Here is a 17,838-nt window from a genome sequence, read left to right as displayed (position 1 = left end):
CGCTCTTTATTTCTCTCTCTCGGAGGACCTGAGCCCTAGGACCATGCCTCAGGACGACCTGACATGATGACTCCTTGCTGTCCCCAGTCCATCTGTCCCCAGTCCACCTGGCCAACTGTTCTGCCTGCGGCTATGGAACCCTGACCTGTTCACCGGACGTGCTACCTGTCCCAGACCTGCTGTTTTCAACTCTCTAGAGACCGCAGGAGCGGTAGAGATACTCTTAATGATCGGCTATGAAAAGCCAACTGACATTTACTCCTGAGGTGCTGCACCCTCGACAACTACTGTGATTATTATTATTTGACCATGCTGGTCATTTATGAACATTTGAACATCTTGGACATGTTCTGTTATAATCTCCACCCGGCACAGCCAGACGAGGACTGGCCACCCCTCATAGCCTGGTTCCTCTCTAGGTTTCTTCCTAGGTTTTGGCCTTTCTAGGGAGTTTTTCCTAGCCACCGTGCTTCTACACCTGCATTGCTTGCTGTTTGGGGTTTTAGGCTGGGTCTCTGTACAGCACTTTGAGATATCAGCTGATGTACGAAAGGCTATATAAATAAATTTGATTTGATTTGATTTTGATCTGCCATGATGATCTTCAACACTGGGGCCCCTCAGGGGTGTGTGCTTAGTCCCCTCCTGTAGTCCCTGTTCCCCCACAACTGAGTGGCCAAGCACGACTCCAACACCATCGTTATGTTTGCCTGACGATACAACAGTGGTAGGCCTGATCACCGACAACGATAAGACAGCCTATAGGGAGGAGGTCAGAGACCTGGCAGTGTGGTGCCAAGACAACAACCTCACTCTCAATGTGAGCAAGACAAAGGAGATGATTGTGGACTACAGGAAAAGGAGAACCGAACAGGCCCCCATTAACATCGACGGGGCTATACTGGAGTGGGTCGAGAGTTTCAAGTTCCTTGGTGTCCACATCACAAACATATTATCATGGTCCAAACACACCAGATCCTCAAGAAGTTATACAGCTGCACTATCGAGAGCATCCTGACTGGTTGCATCCCCACCTGGTAAGGCAACTGCTCGGCATTCGGCCTTAAGGCGCTGTAGAGGGTAGTATGTGCGGCCCAGTACATCACAGGACCTATATACAAGGCGGTGTCAGAGGAAGGCCCAAACAATTCTGAGTCACCCAAGTCATGTTCTCTCTGCTACCGCACAGCATACCGGAGCGCCAAATCTAGGTCCAAACGGCTCATTAACAGCTACTACCCCCAAGCTATAAGACTGCTGAACAATAAATCAAATGGCCACCTGGACTATTTACATTGACCCCCCCCCCCCCCCCCCCCATTTGTTTTTACACTGCTGCTACTCACTGTTTATTATCTATGCATAGTCACTTTACCCCTACTTATATGTATACATTACTTTGACTAACCTGTACCCCTATACATTGACTCAGTACCGGTACCCCCTCTAGAAAGCCTCATTATTGTTATTTAATTGTGTCACTTTTTATTAAATTGTTTACTTTAGTTTATTTAGTCAATATTTTCTTAACTCTATTTATTGAACTGCATTGTTGGTTAAGGGCTTGTAAGTAAGGTTGTATTCGGCGCATGTGACAAATACAATTTAATTTGATTTAAACGTGAAGTGTATTTGACGTTTTAAAATACTTAATTTTCCCTTCTGAAAAATCTATCAACCCCTACAACAATGTCTATTAATTATAATCCACATAATAATTCACATTTCCTGTTGTTGCAGGATTATTTTCCTGATGAGGCAAACTGGCTCAAATTAAGAGCCGTCACCTGTAGACGTAGCTCATTAGGCTACCAGCAGAGTATGAATCATTCCTTTAAAAGTTATGTCTTTGTATCTTGAGCTTGTTAAATGGCTTTATACTGTATAATCAATCACGTTAGGCTAACAGTGTGCGAAAATAAATCTTACATTATGACATGTTTACATTGATTAGGCACAATATTTAGTTTTGAAAGGGCTGTAGTTGTATAGGCCAATACAAATGTATTATATATTGTTATGCATTCAACTTTATTTGCAGAGTGCATTTTGATGCCAAATAACTCTTGGGCCCGGCTCGTAGAAATAAACATTGAAGATGAGAGCTACAGTGCATCCTAAGTGTCACCTGAGTGCTGCCCAGCTGTAAAATGTCATATAGAAAGCATTGGCAGTCCACCACTACTTCCATTAAAAACATTGGCTGAAATGGATTGCATAGCAAACCATTCCCACTGTAGGCCTAGTAGCTGTGGAAGAAAGATGCCACAATTACCACTGAAGTAATGTGTATTTAGGGATGATTTTGTATTGTTGTTTGCATAGAACTCCTTTGCAAATCATACACAAGTTCCTTTCCTACTTATTGTTTTAACAATAAATCCCAATAGTTTTTAAATTGTCTATTTTGTAGTTCAAAATCCCTTCAGTGAACTAAACAAATATCATTTACATGCTCTTATGATGGTATTTAAACCCTCACGAGTTAAAAAAGACAATTACTTCAGATTAGTTGGCACATGCTAACGTTTCAAAGTGTGTTCTGCATGTGCCAACATGTAGGCTACATTAAAGCCTTGTTCACACTGCAGGCCTAATTCTCAAATCTGTTTGTAAACAATTAACAAGCTAATTAGCTACCACATGTTCTTGTCAAACTGTCAACAGAGTAGCTAGCAAGCAACACTTGAGGGCAAATAAATCAGATTTGACCATTCAGACACAAGTCACATAGCCAGGAATCAGATTTGTATCTGACTTTAAACCAACTACTAAGGTGGTTTGAAATGTGGCTTGAAATATCCTATTCCATGTGCTTTTTGGCTGTTCAGACTGCAGGGAAAAGAACAGGATATGCAAATAGGATTTGAGTCACTTCAAACTGCCAATGTGAACATGACTTAAGACTCCTGAAATCTTCTGTCCACTTTGTTAACACATTAGGCTAGGTATGCATTCATAAAGCCTTTCTAACTGCCTACATAGGACATTAATCAATCATATTGTACACACTATAGTGCCTATACATAATACTATCAAAAGCTCATCAAGTTCATGTTGTTATTACACCAATGGTTAATAACTTATTACAAAAGCTAATGCTATGCCTGGTGGGATAAATATTAATAAATATAATAACTATTTTCTTGTCAACGATGTATTATCTTGTCAACGATGTATGTATGGTTGGGCGCAATGACAATTCGAACAATGGAAAAGAGAACTATCCTCATAAAACATAAACCTACGAGATCAACTATAGAGACTCTTCTTCACGGACGTGTGGGCATCCAGCATCGTCGGACGTCGGTTTATTCTTGACACTAACATTAAGGCTAGATCAGGATGACGGATGTAGCATTTCGTTTGATGGCAATATTGAATGTGAAGGTCCATGTTGGAAATAATCAATATTCCTGAACGCCAAGTATCATTAGAAACTATTTAAATTTAAGGCTCTGTCAATAACGGATTACCGGTAGGTTAATATTATAAAGTACCCTATGCAGGATCGCTCACGTACACGAGTGTATGCGCACGCGCACAAATTGCACCTGCAAGATGTCTCAACGTGTTTTTGCATAAAGTTCTGTGAAGATAGAATACATATTTGATTATCCTAATTTGTGACTGCATTTAGGGTTTGAGATGGGTCCTTGTAACGAAGATGTCATTGCGGCTCCGATGCAACTTCACGCTCCAACTCACCTTGAAACAGGGTTTGTCTGGTAGTGCCTCCAAAGCGACAGTGGATAAACCAATCCACGCCCCAAAGCCTCCTACACTCACCAATGAAAAGAGTGCGGAGGCGGATCCAAAATCTAAACGGTCATGCCTGGTTTCATGTTGGATTTACCATCTGACGTCGTCTGCTCTCGTCTCACTGGTGCAGGTGCTCTGTCTCAGCGAGAGAGGATGAGAAGGAGAGCAGGGGAGGGATAAAGCGAAGGGCGCCGGTGAAAAAGTGTGCAGGGCATGATTTAAAGGATATCAACCGCAGCAGATAGCGCGTTTATCGACCCGGGGACTCAGCAATGAAAGGTTTATTGAAAGGGGCACTTTGAGATATGATGAGGTTTCTTTCTGGTTGGCAATAGTACTATGATTTGGTATGTGGCCACTTTGATAGCAAGTGTATTCAGCACCCGAGGAACGGCAGCTCAAGGTGAGTTGAAGTGCAATATTTTATACTGCTTCCTGCTGAAGTTTTATTGTGACTATGTTTACTAGGCTATATGGCTTTCGGATCATTGGTTGTTTGCCTGTCCACAAATGTCTAACAAAAGTAGGCAACATTTAGTTTCGGTATCCATTGTGTTTAAATTGCTTGCACCTGTTTCAAAGTGTAATGATAAGACGAGCACAAATTGGGAGGAAAAGTAATATAAATGCATTTTATTATGAAGAATATCCACCCCATGCCCTGTATCTACATTGGCATAAGGGGTGGATAATAAGAAATTAAGAACACTAATCCTGATTTACTACTGTATCTAATAATACGGTTTGGGAATGGATTGTCAGGCTGCTATAAACTAATTTGAATAACCTTTAGGTAGCTGCAGAGGCGCGTGCAAAACACCATCCTGGTTCTAAGTAGTGCTGTTAGCTATATTCCTGACTCGACAATAGCGTGTTGTATGTTTAAAAACGCAACTCAAATTCTTAGTGGTTTTGTAAATGGTTTGTTTGTGTTATACCTTAAACACTTGTCGTAGAGTTTTCTTTTGACACTTTAATTTCTTGATCGCGAAAGGCAGGCCAACATATATGTTTGTGCCACCAACTATGGTTATACATAGTGTCTTGCAATACAGGTGAGGTGATAAACTGATTTTTCATCCCAATTTACCTGTCTCATATTATGGATTCAGTTAGCCCCGTAGTTCCATCTATGTCCACTGGAGGGAGTTTTTTTGTATATAGTATCGCTGAGCAACATGTTACAGTATGTTCAAGAATGGTCAAACATGCTCAGTTAAGTTTATACTGCATATATCCAATGACAGTTCATTTGGATTGATAATCATGGGGTTAAGTTTACATTGATAGTTAGTCTTTGCTGCTATGTGCAGAATAGTTGCACGAAGCCTACAGTATATACTACAGTAGTAGTACAAAAATTCTTATTTTTCCACAGTTTGTTGTGTTACAGCCTGAATTTAAAATTATTTAAATATAGATTCATTTTTGGAGAAAAAAAGGAAAAGCTGAAATGTCTTGAGTAAATAAGTATTCAATCCCTTTGTTATGGCAAGCCTATATACGTTCAGGTGTAAAAATTTGCTAAACAAGTCACAAAAGTTTCATGGACTCACTCAGTGTGCAATAATACTGTTTTTGAGTGACAACCTCATCTCTGTACCCCACACATACTGTAAGGTCCCTAATTTGAGTAGTGAATTTCAGACATAGATACAACCATAAAGACCAGGGAGGTTTTCCAATGCCTCAGAAAGAAGGGCCCTTATTGGTAGAAGGGTAAAAAAAAAAGCAGACATTGATTATCCCTTTGAGCATGTTGATGTTATTAATTACACTTTGGATGATGTATCAATACACCCAGTTACTACAAAGATACAGGCGTCCTTCCTAACTCTTTTGCCAGAGAGGAAGGAAACCGAGATTTCACCATGAGGCCAACGGTGACTTTAAAACATTTAGAGTGTAATGGCTGTGATAGGAGGTAACTGAGGATGGATCAACAACATTGTAGTTACTCCACAATACTAACCTAATTGACAGAGTGAAAAGAAGGAAGCCTGTACAGACTAAAAATATTCCCAAACATGCATCCTTTTTGCAACCAGGCACTAAAGTAATACTGCAAAAAATGTGACAAAGCAATTAACATTTTGTCCTGAATATCAAATAAAACTGTATTTGTCACATGCGCCGTTAGCCAACAACGCATTTTTAAGAAAAATAAGTGTTAAGTAAAAAATAACATAGTTAAAGAGCAGCAGTAAAATAACAGTAGCGAGGTTATATACATGGGATACCGGTACAGAGTCAATGTGCGGGGGCACAGGTTAGTTGAGGTAATTGAGGTAATATGTACATGTAGGTAGAGTTATTAAAGGGACTATGCATAGATGATAACCAGAGAGTAGCAGCAGCATTTCCGGGGTGGGGGGGGGGGGGGGGGGCAATGATTAGCTGTTCAGGAGTCTTATGGCTTGGGGGTAGACGCTGTTCAGAAGCCTTTTTGACCTAGACTTGGCGCTCCGGTACCGTGCGGTAGCAGAGAGAACAGTCTATGACTTTGGTGGCTGGAGTCTTTGACAATTTTTAGGGCCTTCCTCTGACAATACCTGGTATAGAGGTCCTGGATGGCAGGAAGCTTGGCCCCAGTGATGTACTGGGCTGTACGCACTACCCTCTGTAGTGCCTTGCGGTCGGATTCTTCCATACCAGGCAGTGATACAACCAGGCAGGATGCTCTTGATGGTGCAGCTGTAGAACATTTGAGGATATGAGGACCCATACCAAATCTTTTCAGTCTCCTAAGTGGGGATAGTCTTTGTCGTGCCCTCTTCACGACTGTCTTGGTGTGTTTGTACCATGACAGTTTGTTGGTGATGTGGAGACCAATGAACTTGACGCTCTCAACCTGCTCCACTATGGCCCTGTCGAAGAGAATGGGGGTTGGCTCGGTCCTCCTTTTCCTGTAGTCCACAATCATCTCCTTTGTCTTGATCACATTGAGGGAGAGGTTGTTATCCTGGCACCACACAGCCAGGTCTCTGACCTCCTCCGCATAGGCTTCCTCATCGTTGTCAGTGATTAGACACTGTTGTGTCGTCGGCAAACTTAATGATGGTGTTGTAGTTGTACCTGGCTATGCAGTCGTGGGTGAACAGGGAGTACAGGAGGGGACAGAGCACGCACCCCTGAGGGGCCCCCTTGTGTTGTTGAGTATCAGCGTGGCAGATGTGTTGTTTCCTACCCTTACTACCTGGGGGCGGGCCATCAGGAAGTCCAGGATCCAGTTGCAGAGGGAGGTGTTTAGTCCCTGGGTCCATAGCTTAGTGATGAGCTCATCTCATATGTATACACTGTATTTTATACCATCTATTGCAACTTGCCTATGCCGCTCGGTATTCCATTCCTTTACTTAGATTTGTGTGCATTTGGTAGTTGTTGTGTAATTTTTAGATTACTTGTTAGATATTGCTGCACTGTCGGAACTAGATGCACAAGCATTTCGCTACACTTGCAATAACGTCTGCTAACCATGTGTATGTGACCAATAAAATTTGATTTCATTTGAGCTTTGAGGGCACTATGGTGTTGAACGCTGAGCTGTAGTCAATAAAGGTAATAACAATACTTCTTTTACCTGTTTAAAGATCTTACTCACATCGGCTACGGAGAGCGTGATGACACAGTCATCCAGAACAGCTGATGCTCTCATGCACGCTTCAGTGTTGCTTGTGTCAAAGCGAGCTTAGAAGTAATTTAGCTCGTCTGGAAGGCTCATGTCACTGGGCAGCTCGCGGCTGTGCTTCCCTTTGTAGTCTGTAATAGTTTGCAAGCACTACCACGTTGGAGCCAGTCTCGTACCATTTGATCTTAGTCCTGTATTGATGCTTTGCCTGTTTCATGGTTCGTCGGAGGGCATAGCGGTATTTCTTATAAGCATCCCGCTCCTTGAAAGCAGCAGTGCTACCCTTTAGCTCAGTGCAGATGTTGCCTGTAACCCATGGGTTCTGGTTGGGGTATGTACGTACAGTCATTGTGGGGATGACGCCATCGATGCACTTATTGATGAAGCCAGTGACTGTACTCCTGGTGTACTCCTCAATACCATCGGAAGAATCCCGGAACATATTCCAGTCTGTGCTAGCAAAACAGTCCTGTAGCTTAGCATCTGCTTTATCTGACCACTTTTTTTATTGACAGAGTCACTGGTGCTTCCTGCTTAATTTTTGCTTGTAAGCAAGGATCAGGAGGATAGAATTATGGTCAGATTTGCCAAGTGGAGGGCGAGGGAGAGCTTTGTACGCATCTCTGTGTGTGGAGTATAGGTGGTCCACCGCCACCCCTTGTCTTACCGGAGGCAGCTGTTCTATCTTGCCGATGCAGCATAAAACCTGGCAGCTGTATTTTATACATGTCGTCGTTCAGTCACGACTCGGTGAAACAAGATATTACAATTTAATGTCCCGTTGGTAGGATATTCGTAGCTCGTCTATTTTGTTATCCAATGATTGTACGTTGGTTAATAGGACTGATGGTAGATGCAGATCACCCACTCGCCGTCGGATCCTTACAAGGCACCCCGACATCCGTCCCCGATATCTCCGTCTCTTTCTCCTGCGAATGACAGGGATGTTGGCCTTGTCGGGTGTTTGTAGTAAATCCTTCACTTCTGACTCATTAAAGAAAAATCTTCGTCCAGTACGAGGTGAGTAATCACTATCCTGATATCCAGAAGCTCTTTTCGGTCATAAGAGATGGTGACAGAAACACACACAATAGCACAATTGGTTAAGAGCCCGTAAAACAGCAGCCATCTCCTCCGGCGCCATTCAATCAATACACTTCAATATGAAGTGTATTGGATTTGCCACAAACATAACAACACATTACTGAGAACCATTCTCCATACTTTCAAGCATAGTGGAGGCTGCCTCATGTTATGGGTATGCCTGTAATCGTTAGGGACTGGGGAGTTTTTCAGGATAAAAAAGAAACGGAATGGAGCTAAGCATAGGCAAAATCCTAGAGGAAAACCTGGTTTGGCGGTTTAGCAATGATCAACAGTCAATTTGACAGAGCTTGGAAGTATTTAAAAAAGAATAATGTGCAAATATTGTACAATCCAGGTGTGCAAAGCTCTTAGAGACTTACCCAGATAGACTCACAGCTGTGATTGATGCAAAAGGTGATTCTAACATGTATTGACTCAGGGGTGTGAATGCTTATGTAAATATTTCTGTATATTATTTTCAATACATTTGGTAACATTTCTTAAAACATGTTTTCACTTTGTCAGTATGGTGTATTGTGTGTAAATTTGTGAGAAACAACATATATTTAACCTATTTAGAATTCAGGCTGTAACACACCAAAATGTGCAATAAGTCAAGAGGTATGAATACTTTCCAAAGGCACTGCATATCCTCCTCAAAGTATGTTGTCCCATTCAGCCAGGAGGGCAGCAGACTGTTGTTATTGCTAAGGAGACGAGGACAGTACAGTGAGTGACGCTGTGATGCTGGTGTCATATGCCTCTGAGCGACTGTGAACTGACTGTCACCTTGCTCTGCCGCTCATGTGCTCCTCTGCATATGTTCCCCATCTCCGACGTTACGGACGGACGTCACAAAGCTCTAGAGCCCATGTACACACACCCACAGAGACTGCGCTGTACTCTGTTCTCCTGCCTGACTGCTGCTCTCTCAAGCTGTCAGCTGGCAAACGCCTCGACTCTGGCCAGCGATAACCCTGGACACGAGCCAAAGTGCTCTCTGTTCTTCTCTCGGTCTCTCTCTCTCTCTGCCCTCCGTCTAATCTTTCTCTCTCTCTCCCCATCTTAACTCTCATCTTCTGTTTTTGTCTGCTCCTCTTTCTGTGTGTGCATCCTCTTTATACCCTCCATCTCTCCCCGACCTTTGGTCTCAGGTCCTTTCTCTAACGTTGTGCTCGCCACACAAACTCAACACCCCCACCACCATTTAAGTTGGCTCTTAGCAATATGGGATGGCAGAGTGAGGGGCATGGGAGCATGGTGAGTGATGTTAATGGAGGCCTGGAGGGGTGTGCGGCAACCGTCTGCTCCAATCCACACTCCACTTGTTGCGCCCCCCCCCCCCCCCTCCCCGAGGGAATAGTGCGTATTTAAACATGATATTAGCATATGTCCACTAACAGGAAGGCGCTCTCCCCCTGTTAGACTGATTATGACTAAGCTGTGCGTTAAATGCCACTCTGGTGCCTGACCGTAATGCACATGGCACGGGTACAGAGTGGGCAGGTTGTGTGGGTTTTAACATCGTTGCCCCCCAGGATAGTTTGTCGGGACTGTGTGCGTGTCTGTGCGTGTGTGCATGTATGTGCGAGTTCCTGAGTAGGCTATATGTTTTGCATGTGTGTGTGGACCGTGGAGGGAAAATAATGAAAACACCAAGGAAAATAGAGATTTCAGTAAACTTTTTCTGCCTCAAAAAATTCTGTGATATACATATTACAAAAGAGCAGGTTGGCGACTGTTGATGACCACACAGAAACCTGCAGAGTAGTTACTAACTAACCACAGATAGGAATGCTGAGACAGCAAATTCAAAGCAATCGATTTCATTGTCAAGGTTCCAAGTATTTGTGGTGTGTGTGTGTGTGTGTGTGAGAGAGAGAGAGTGTGAATTTGTGTGTGTGTGTGTGTGCGCGCGCATTTAGTGCATTCTAAATAAAGATGAACACTGCTGACTGGTCTTAATCATAATATTTTTGGTGTGGGTCACTTTGTCAGTGGTCCACATACACACAACAAATCACACAACATACATTGTATTCCATACTACGGTATTTTTTCTATAATGAACTAATATGCATATTAGTCCAGCAGTATAGCTTCTTCCTCATTAGTATATGATATGGCAGCACAGCTCCTCACTTTGTAATATGTTGGACGGGCTAGACTATCTTGTCTGGCCCCAATTCCATTTCAAAGCTCTCAGCACTTCAAAGATGGCTTCCTGTCTGCAATGTACTTCCTACAGAGTGCTCTCTCTAGCCCTCAGACTGGTATCATTGCCAGGAGTGTGTGTGTGCATGTCAGAGAGCGAGGATCCTTACTGGATATGGGAGGGTGGGAAATTGGGATGAGGAAATGTGGCTCAGAAGTGTCCCTGTTCCCTCAGATAAAGTATTCCTCTAATACCTTCCTTCAACTGCCCTGGTTTTGAGGTCGCACTTAACAGTAGCTCTCAAAGAGTGAGATCTTGGCCAGTATTTGAACCTGCATAGGTTCATAGGTTATTCAAACCTTTTATTACAGTCATTTTTGCATGTGGTTCTTTATTATGCTATCTAATGGATGTCTTTTCTAGTAGTTAACCAGTACACTGTTAGAAAAAAAAGTGCAATCTAGAACCTAAAAGGGTTCTTCTGTTGTCCCCATAGGATAACCCTTTTTGGTTCCATGTTGAACCTTTTTGGTGCCAGGTTGAACCTTTCCACAGAGTGCTCTACATGGACCCAAAAAGGGTTCTACCTGGAACCAAAAATGGTGCTCCTATGGGGACAGCCGAATAACCCTTTTGTATGAGAAAGAAGTCAGTTATGGAGAGATGTGGGTCACTGCTTATTAAGATATTCTTGATATTGTTCTTAAATAAAATGCACTAAGTAAGACGTAAAGCTTTAGTTTTAAACTTTCCTCTGCTTCATGGTGTGCTCGTCGGCATGGTAATCCTCTCGCCCGTTGCAAATGGCACGCTCCATAAGTCACCAACCTTCATACGTCAATCAGCTGGTATTTGGACTAGGAAGGATTGACTCAGGGGTCCATCTTTCACCAGGGCTCTGATGCGAGAGAACGCTGGTGAAAGATGCTCCAGATATACATGGATGGGGGCCTTGTGGAATGTCTTCAATTATGCATTCTATTCCACAAAGCTTTAGTTTAGAAGTAAGGTCAGTGTGTTACTATTTCAGTCTTGTCAACACTGAAAAATACCCAGTTCATGTTGGCAACATAGTAAATGGCTGTTTTATTCATGTTGCAGGAGTTGATACCACCCACTTTTTACCTGTCTGTTTCCTCTCTCCATGTCTGCTTAGATGTCTGACCATTTTGAGTAGAAAATTACTAATTGATCAATCTAGTAGCCAGTGGTGATTTTTAGCATGTAAATCTTGGAGGGGCAAACTCACCCAATTTGTTTTAGATACAGGCTAGCAAAGCCACAACACTAAACAATACATGAATTGCACTATACCAGTGACAAACAGTGCCCACAAACTGTTAGGGCCTACATAAATCTGTCCCAACAGCAGTCCCAACTAGAGGTCGACCGATTAATCGGAATGGCCGATTAATTAGGGCCTATTTCAAGTTTTCATAACAATAGTAAATCGGTATTTTTGGAGACCGATTTGTCCGATTTTTAAATATTTTTTATTATTATTATTTTTTTTAAATGTACACCTTTATTTCACTAGGCAAACTTACGGTTAACTAGTCCAACGCTCTAACCACCTGCCTTGCATTGCACTCCACGAGTAGCCTGCCTGTTAGGCGAATGCAGTAAGAAGCCAAGGGAAGTTGCTAGCTAGCATTAAACTTATCTTATAAAAAACAATCAATCAATCATAATCACTAGTTAACTACACATGGTTGATGATATTACTAGTTTATCTAGCGTGTCCTGCGTTGCATATAATCGATGCGGTTATATGTCATTGCTTAAAATCAATACACAGAAGTATATATTTTTAAACCTGCATATTTAGCTAAAAGAAATCCAGGTTAGCAGGCAATATTAACCAGGTGAAATTGTGTCACTTCTCTTGCATTCATTGCACGCAGAGTCAGGATATATGCAACAGTTTGGGCCACCTGGCTCGTTGCGAACTAATTTGCCAGAATTTTACGTAATTATGACATAACATTGAAGGTTGTGCAATGTAAAGAATATTTAGACTTATGGATGCCACCCATTAGATAAAATATGGAACGGTTCCGTATTTCACTGAAAGCATAAACGTTTTGTTTTGTAGATAGTTTCCGGATTCGGCCATATTAATGACCTATGGCTCGTATTTCTGTGTGTTATTATGTTATAATTAAGTATATGATTTGATAGAGCAGTCTAACTGAGCGATGGTAGGCACCAGCAGGCTCGTAAGCATTCATTCAAACAGCACTTTCGTGCGTTTTGCCAGCAGCTCTTCGCAATGCTTCAAGCATTGCGCTGTTTATGACTTCAAGCCTATCAACTCCCGAGATTAGGCTGGTGTAACCAATGTGAAATGGCCAGCTAGTTAGCGGGGTGCGCGCTAATAGCGTTTCAAACGTCACTCGCTCTGAGACTTGGAGTAGTTGTTCCCCTTGCTCTGCATGGGTAACACTGCTTCGAGGGTGGCTGTTGTCGATGTGTTCCTGGTTCGAGCCCAGGTAGGAGCGAGGAGAGGGACGGAAGCTATACTGTTACACTGGCAATACTAAAGTGCCTATAAGAACATCCAATAGTCAAAGGTATATGAAATACAAATCGTATAGAGAGAAATATTCCTATAATTCCTATAATAACTACAACCTAAAACTCTCTACCTGGGAATATTGAAGACTCATGTTAAAAGGAACCTCCAGCTTTCATATGTTCTCATGTTCTGAGCAAGGAACTTAAACGTTAGCTTTCTTACATGGCACATATTGCACTTTTACTTTCTTCTCCAACACTTTGTTTTTGCATTATTTAAACCAAATTGAACATGTTTCATTATTTATTTGAGGCTCAATTGATTTTATTGATGTATTATATTAAGTTAAAATAAGTGTTCAGTATTGTTGTAATTGTCATTATTACAAATAAATAAAAGAATTGGCCGATTAGTCGGTATCGGCTTAATTTGGTCCTCCAATAATCGGTATCGGCATAGAAAAATGATAATCGGTCGACCTCTAGTCCCAACACCTTACTACTGCTACACCTGACTATCAGCGGAGCCTTGTCAGGCAGCGAAATAGTTAATTCAGCCTCATTTACAGCTCTAGAAAGAGGCCAGAGTTCCCGACTTGGAATTCAGAGTTGGATGACCGTTCAATATGTATTTTCCCAGTCAGAGCTTGTTTTTTTTCATAGTTCCCAGTTGTCTTGAACTCAATGAAATCTGAGTTTCCAGTTGTTTTGAAAGCGGCAGAAATCATGCTGGATTGACAGCATGGACAATGTTGAATGTTTATCCTTTTAAGCTTGGAAAAGAGACCCTTAAACCCAGACTTGGACCATACACCCGCTCCACTGAATAGCAGGCTAGTGATTGCTTTGCAATGCTTGTAGTTAAATCAAATCAAATTTTATTTGTCACACACGCCGAAAACAACAGACCTTACAGTAGACCTTACAGTGAAATGCTTACTTACAAGCCCTTTACCAACAATGCTTTAAATAAGTGTTAATAAAAAAATTGAAAATAAAAGTAACAAATAATTAAACAGCAGCAGTAAAATAACAAGTGAGGGTATATAGGCAACAACACGTCTGCCACACTGATCCTCAACACTGAGTTCCTCAGGTGTGTGTACTTAGTCCCCTCCTGTACTCCCTGTTCCCCCACGACTGCGTGGCCAAACACGACATCAACACCATCATTAAGTTTGCTGATGACACAACAGTGGTAGTAGACCTGATCACCGACAACGATGAGACAGGCTATAGGGAGGAGGTCAGAGAACTGGCAGTGTGGTGCCAGAACAACAACCTCTCCTTCAATGTGAGCAAGACTAAGGAGCTGAACAGGCCCCCATTAACATCAACGGGGCTGTAGTGGAGCAGGTTGAGAGTTTCAAGTTCCTTGGTGTCCACATCAACAACGAACTATCATGGCCCAAACACACCAAGACAGTCGTGAAGAGGGCACGACAAAACCTTTTCCCCCTCAGGAGACTGATAAGATTTGGCATTGGTCCTCAGATCCACAAAAAGTTATACAGTTGCACCATTGAGAGCAGCCTGACCGGTTGCATCACCGCCTGGTATGGAAACTGCTCGGCATCTGACCATAAGGCGCTACAGAGGGTAGTGCGTACGGCCCAGTACATCACTGGGGCCAAGCTTCCTGCCATCCAGGACCTATATAATAGGAGGTGTCAGAGGAAAGCCCATTAAAATTGTCAGACACTCCAGTCACCCAAGTCATAGACGGTTTTCTCTGCTACCGCACGGCAAGCGGTACCGGAGCGCCAAGTCTAGAACCAAAAGGCTCCTTAATATCTTCTACCCCCAAGCCATAAGACTGCTGACCCACCCCCCTCCATTTGTTTTGTACAAATGGAGGCTGTTTATTATCTATGCATAGTCACTTAACCCCTACCTACATGTACAAATTACCTCAACTAACCTGTGCCCCTGCACGCTGACTCGGTACCGGTACCCCCTGTATATAGTGTGTTACTTTCTTATTTAAACAAAAAAATTATTTTATTTTCTTTGGTAATTTTTTTCTTAACTCTTCTTGAACTGCACTGTTGGTTAAGAGCTTGTAAGTAAGCATTTCACAGTAAGGTCTATACTTGTTGTATTCAACGCATGTGACAAAGTTTGATTTGATATACAGGGGGTGCCGGTACAGAGTCATTGTGGGCACTATGGTGTTGAACGCTGAGCTGTTGACAATAAATAGCATTCTCACATAGGTGTTCCTTTTGTCCAGGTGGGAAAGGGCAGTGTGGAGTGCAATACAGATTGCATCATCTGTGGATCTGTTGGGGCGGTATGTAAATTGGAGTGGGTTGAGGGTTTCTGCGATAATGGTGTTGATGTGAGTCATGACCAGCCTTTCAAAGCACTTCATGGCTACAGACGTGAGTACTATGTGTCTGTAGTCATTTAGGCAGGTTACCTTAGTGTTCTTGGGCACAGGGACTATGGTGGTCTGCTTGAAACATGTTGGTATTACAGACTTCGTCAGGGACAGGTTAGAAATGTCAGTGAAGACGCTTGTCTGGCTCCCTGGGCGAACCCCCCCCACTAGCTTGGCTAGTTAGCTCACTCGTTAGCTAGCCAGTTAACTATTTAGCGATTAAATTATTTGGTCAAACAGTAAGGTGCAATATCTTCATAAATCCTGAAATGAAAGTGTCTGCCCTGCCCATATGCCTGTTTCTCTGTGGCCTGTTGCAGTGATAATGAGCGAGCCACTTTTTACTGCCTTTCCCACTGCGCTCCTTCCTGTATATATTTTTGTTGTTCATCTGATTCTAGTTATAAGAAAAAAAGAGCTATCCTGTGTTATACTCAGGGCCTAAAATTATCACCGTCCACCTGCCAAACCCGAGTAGATTTTGGCATTGGCTCATAAGAATGTCTAATTTACCAGCCACATTGGTGCATGGTAACACTCTGGGCTAAACAGTGTGAGCATTTCATAAAATTGTCAAGTATGGGAACATGTGCGAGTTGTGATTTATAGCAACGTAAATGCTGCAGTAGCTGTTTTCAAGGTATTTCTGACATTTTGTTTCATTTCTGGTAATGCACAAAGAAATCTGAATCCTAACATTATAGCTATCCCACCTCGCGCTGCAACACTGCCTGTCTAGGGGTATGGGAGCAATGTCAGTGCTGAAAGATTCATTTTTTGAAGCAATGGGCACAGGCATAACATTTGGTCTAATTTCCTCGACAGTCTACTAAACTGAAACTTTGTCCTTGTGTTTCTTGGCTATTTACATTGTTTTGTTCACAAGCTAAGTTGCTTTTCAATGTTTTACTTTTTATTATTAGAATATACACTAGTTTGGGGTCACTTAGAAATGTCCTTTTTGAAAAAAAGCACATTTTTGGGTCCATTAAAATAACATGAAATTGATCAGAAATACAGTGTAGACATTGTTAATGTTGTAAATAACTATTGTAGCTGGAAACGGCAGATTTTTAATGGAACATCTACATAGGCGTTCAGAGGCCTATTATCAGCAACCATCCCTCCTGTGTTCCAATGGCACGTTGTGTTAGCCAGTACAAGTTTATCATTTTAAAAGGTTAATTGATCATTAGAAAACACTTGTGCAATTATGTTAGCACAGCTGAAAACTGTTCTGATTAAAGAAGCAATAAAACTGGCCTTTAGACTAGTTGAGTAAATGGAGCATCAGCATTTGTGGGTTCGATTACAGGCTCAAAATGGCTAGAAACAAAACTTTTTTCTGAAACTCGTCAGTCTATTCTTGTTCTGAGAATTGAAGACTATTCCATGTGAGAAATGGCCAAGAAACTGAAGATCTCGTACAATGCTGTGTACTACTCCCTTCACAGAACAGCACAAACTGGCCCTAACCAGAATAGAAAGAGGAGTGGGAGGCCTCGGGGCACAACTGAACAAGAGGACAAGTACATTTGAGTGTCTAGTTTGAGAAACAGATGCCTCACAAGTCCTCAACTTGCAGCTTCATTAAATAGTACCCGCAAAACACCAGTCTCAACGTCAACAGTGAAGAGGGGACTCCGGGATGCTGGCCTTCTAGGCAGAGTTGCAAAGAAAAATACATATCTCAGACTGGCCAATAAAAAGAAAATATTAAGATGGGCAAAAGAACACAGACACTGTCTGAATCGCCATGTCTCCAGCTCGCCTAGCTACTCACTGGACCCTATGATCACTCGGCTACACATGCCTCTCCCTAATGTCAATATGCCTTTTGCAATATGTCTATTGATGTTTTGGTTTGTGATCATTGTCTTATTTCACTGTAGCGCCTCCAACCCTGCTCAATATGCCTTAGCTAGCCCTTTTGTTCCACCCCCCACACATGCGGTGACCTCACCTGGCTTAAATGGTGCATCTTGAGACAAAACCTCTCTCATCATTACTCAATGCTTAGGTTTGCCTCCACTGTATTCACATCCTGCCATACATTATGTCTGTACATTATGCATTGAATCTATTCTTCCGCGCCCAGAAATCTGGTCCTTTAATCTCTGTTCCGAACGCTCGAGATGACCAGTTCTTATAGCCTTTAGCCGTATCCTTATCCTACTCCTCATCTGTTCCTCTGGTGATGTAGAGGTTAACCTAGGTCCTGCAGCCCCTAGCTCCACTCCCGTTCCCCAGGCGCTCTCATTTGTTGACTTCTGTAACCGTAAAAGCCTTGGTTTCATGCATGTTAAC

The 17,838-nt window shown here is 42.4% G+C and overlaps 1 protein-coding gene across 5 annotated transcripts in view; it reads left to right on the top strand.

Moving 5' to 3' along the window:
• The first annotated feature begins 3,851 nt into the window (after nt 1-3,851).
• igsf9bb (immunoglobulin superfamily, member 9Bb) overlaps nt 3,852-17,838 on the top strand; it is a 177,752-nt gene continuing 163,765 nt past the window's right edge. For all 5 annotated transcript variants that reach the window (XM_055875750.1, XM_055875748.1, XM_055875749.1 and 2 more), the window contains exon 1: nt 3,852-4,165. In XM_055875750.1, the coding sequence (XP_055731725.1) occupies nt 4,102-4,165 (64 nt within the window). In that variant the 5' untranslated portion in view covers nt 3,852-4,101. The remainder of the gene's footprint in view (nt 4,166-17,838) is intronic.

This window comes from Salvelinus fontinalis, chromosome 2 (genome assembly GCF_029448725.1).
Source record: "Salvelinus fontinalis isolate EN_2023a chromosome 2, ASM2944872v1, whole genome shotgun sequence".
NCBI classification, from domain to species: Eukaryota; Metazoa; Chordata; class Actinopteri; order Salmoniformes; family Salmonidae; genus Salvelinus; species Salvelinus fontinalis.
This window is presented reverse-complemented; position numbering and strand designations above follow the sequence as displayed.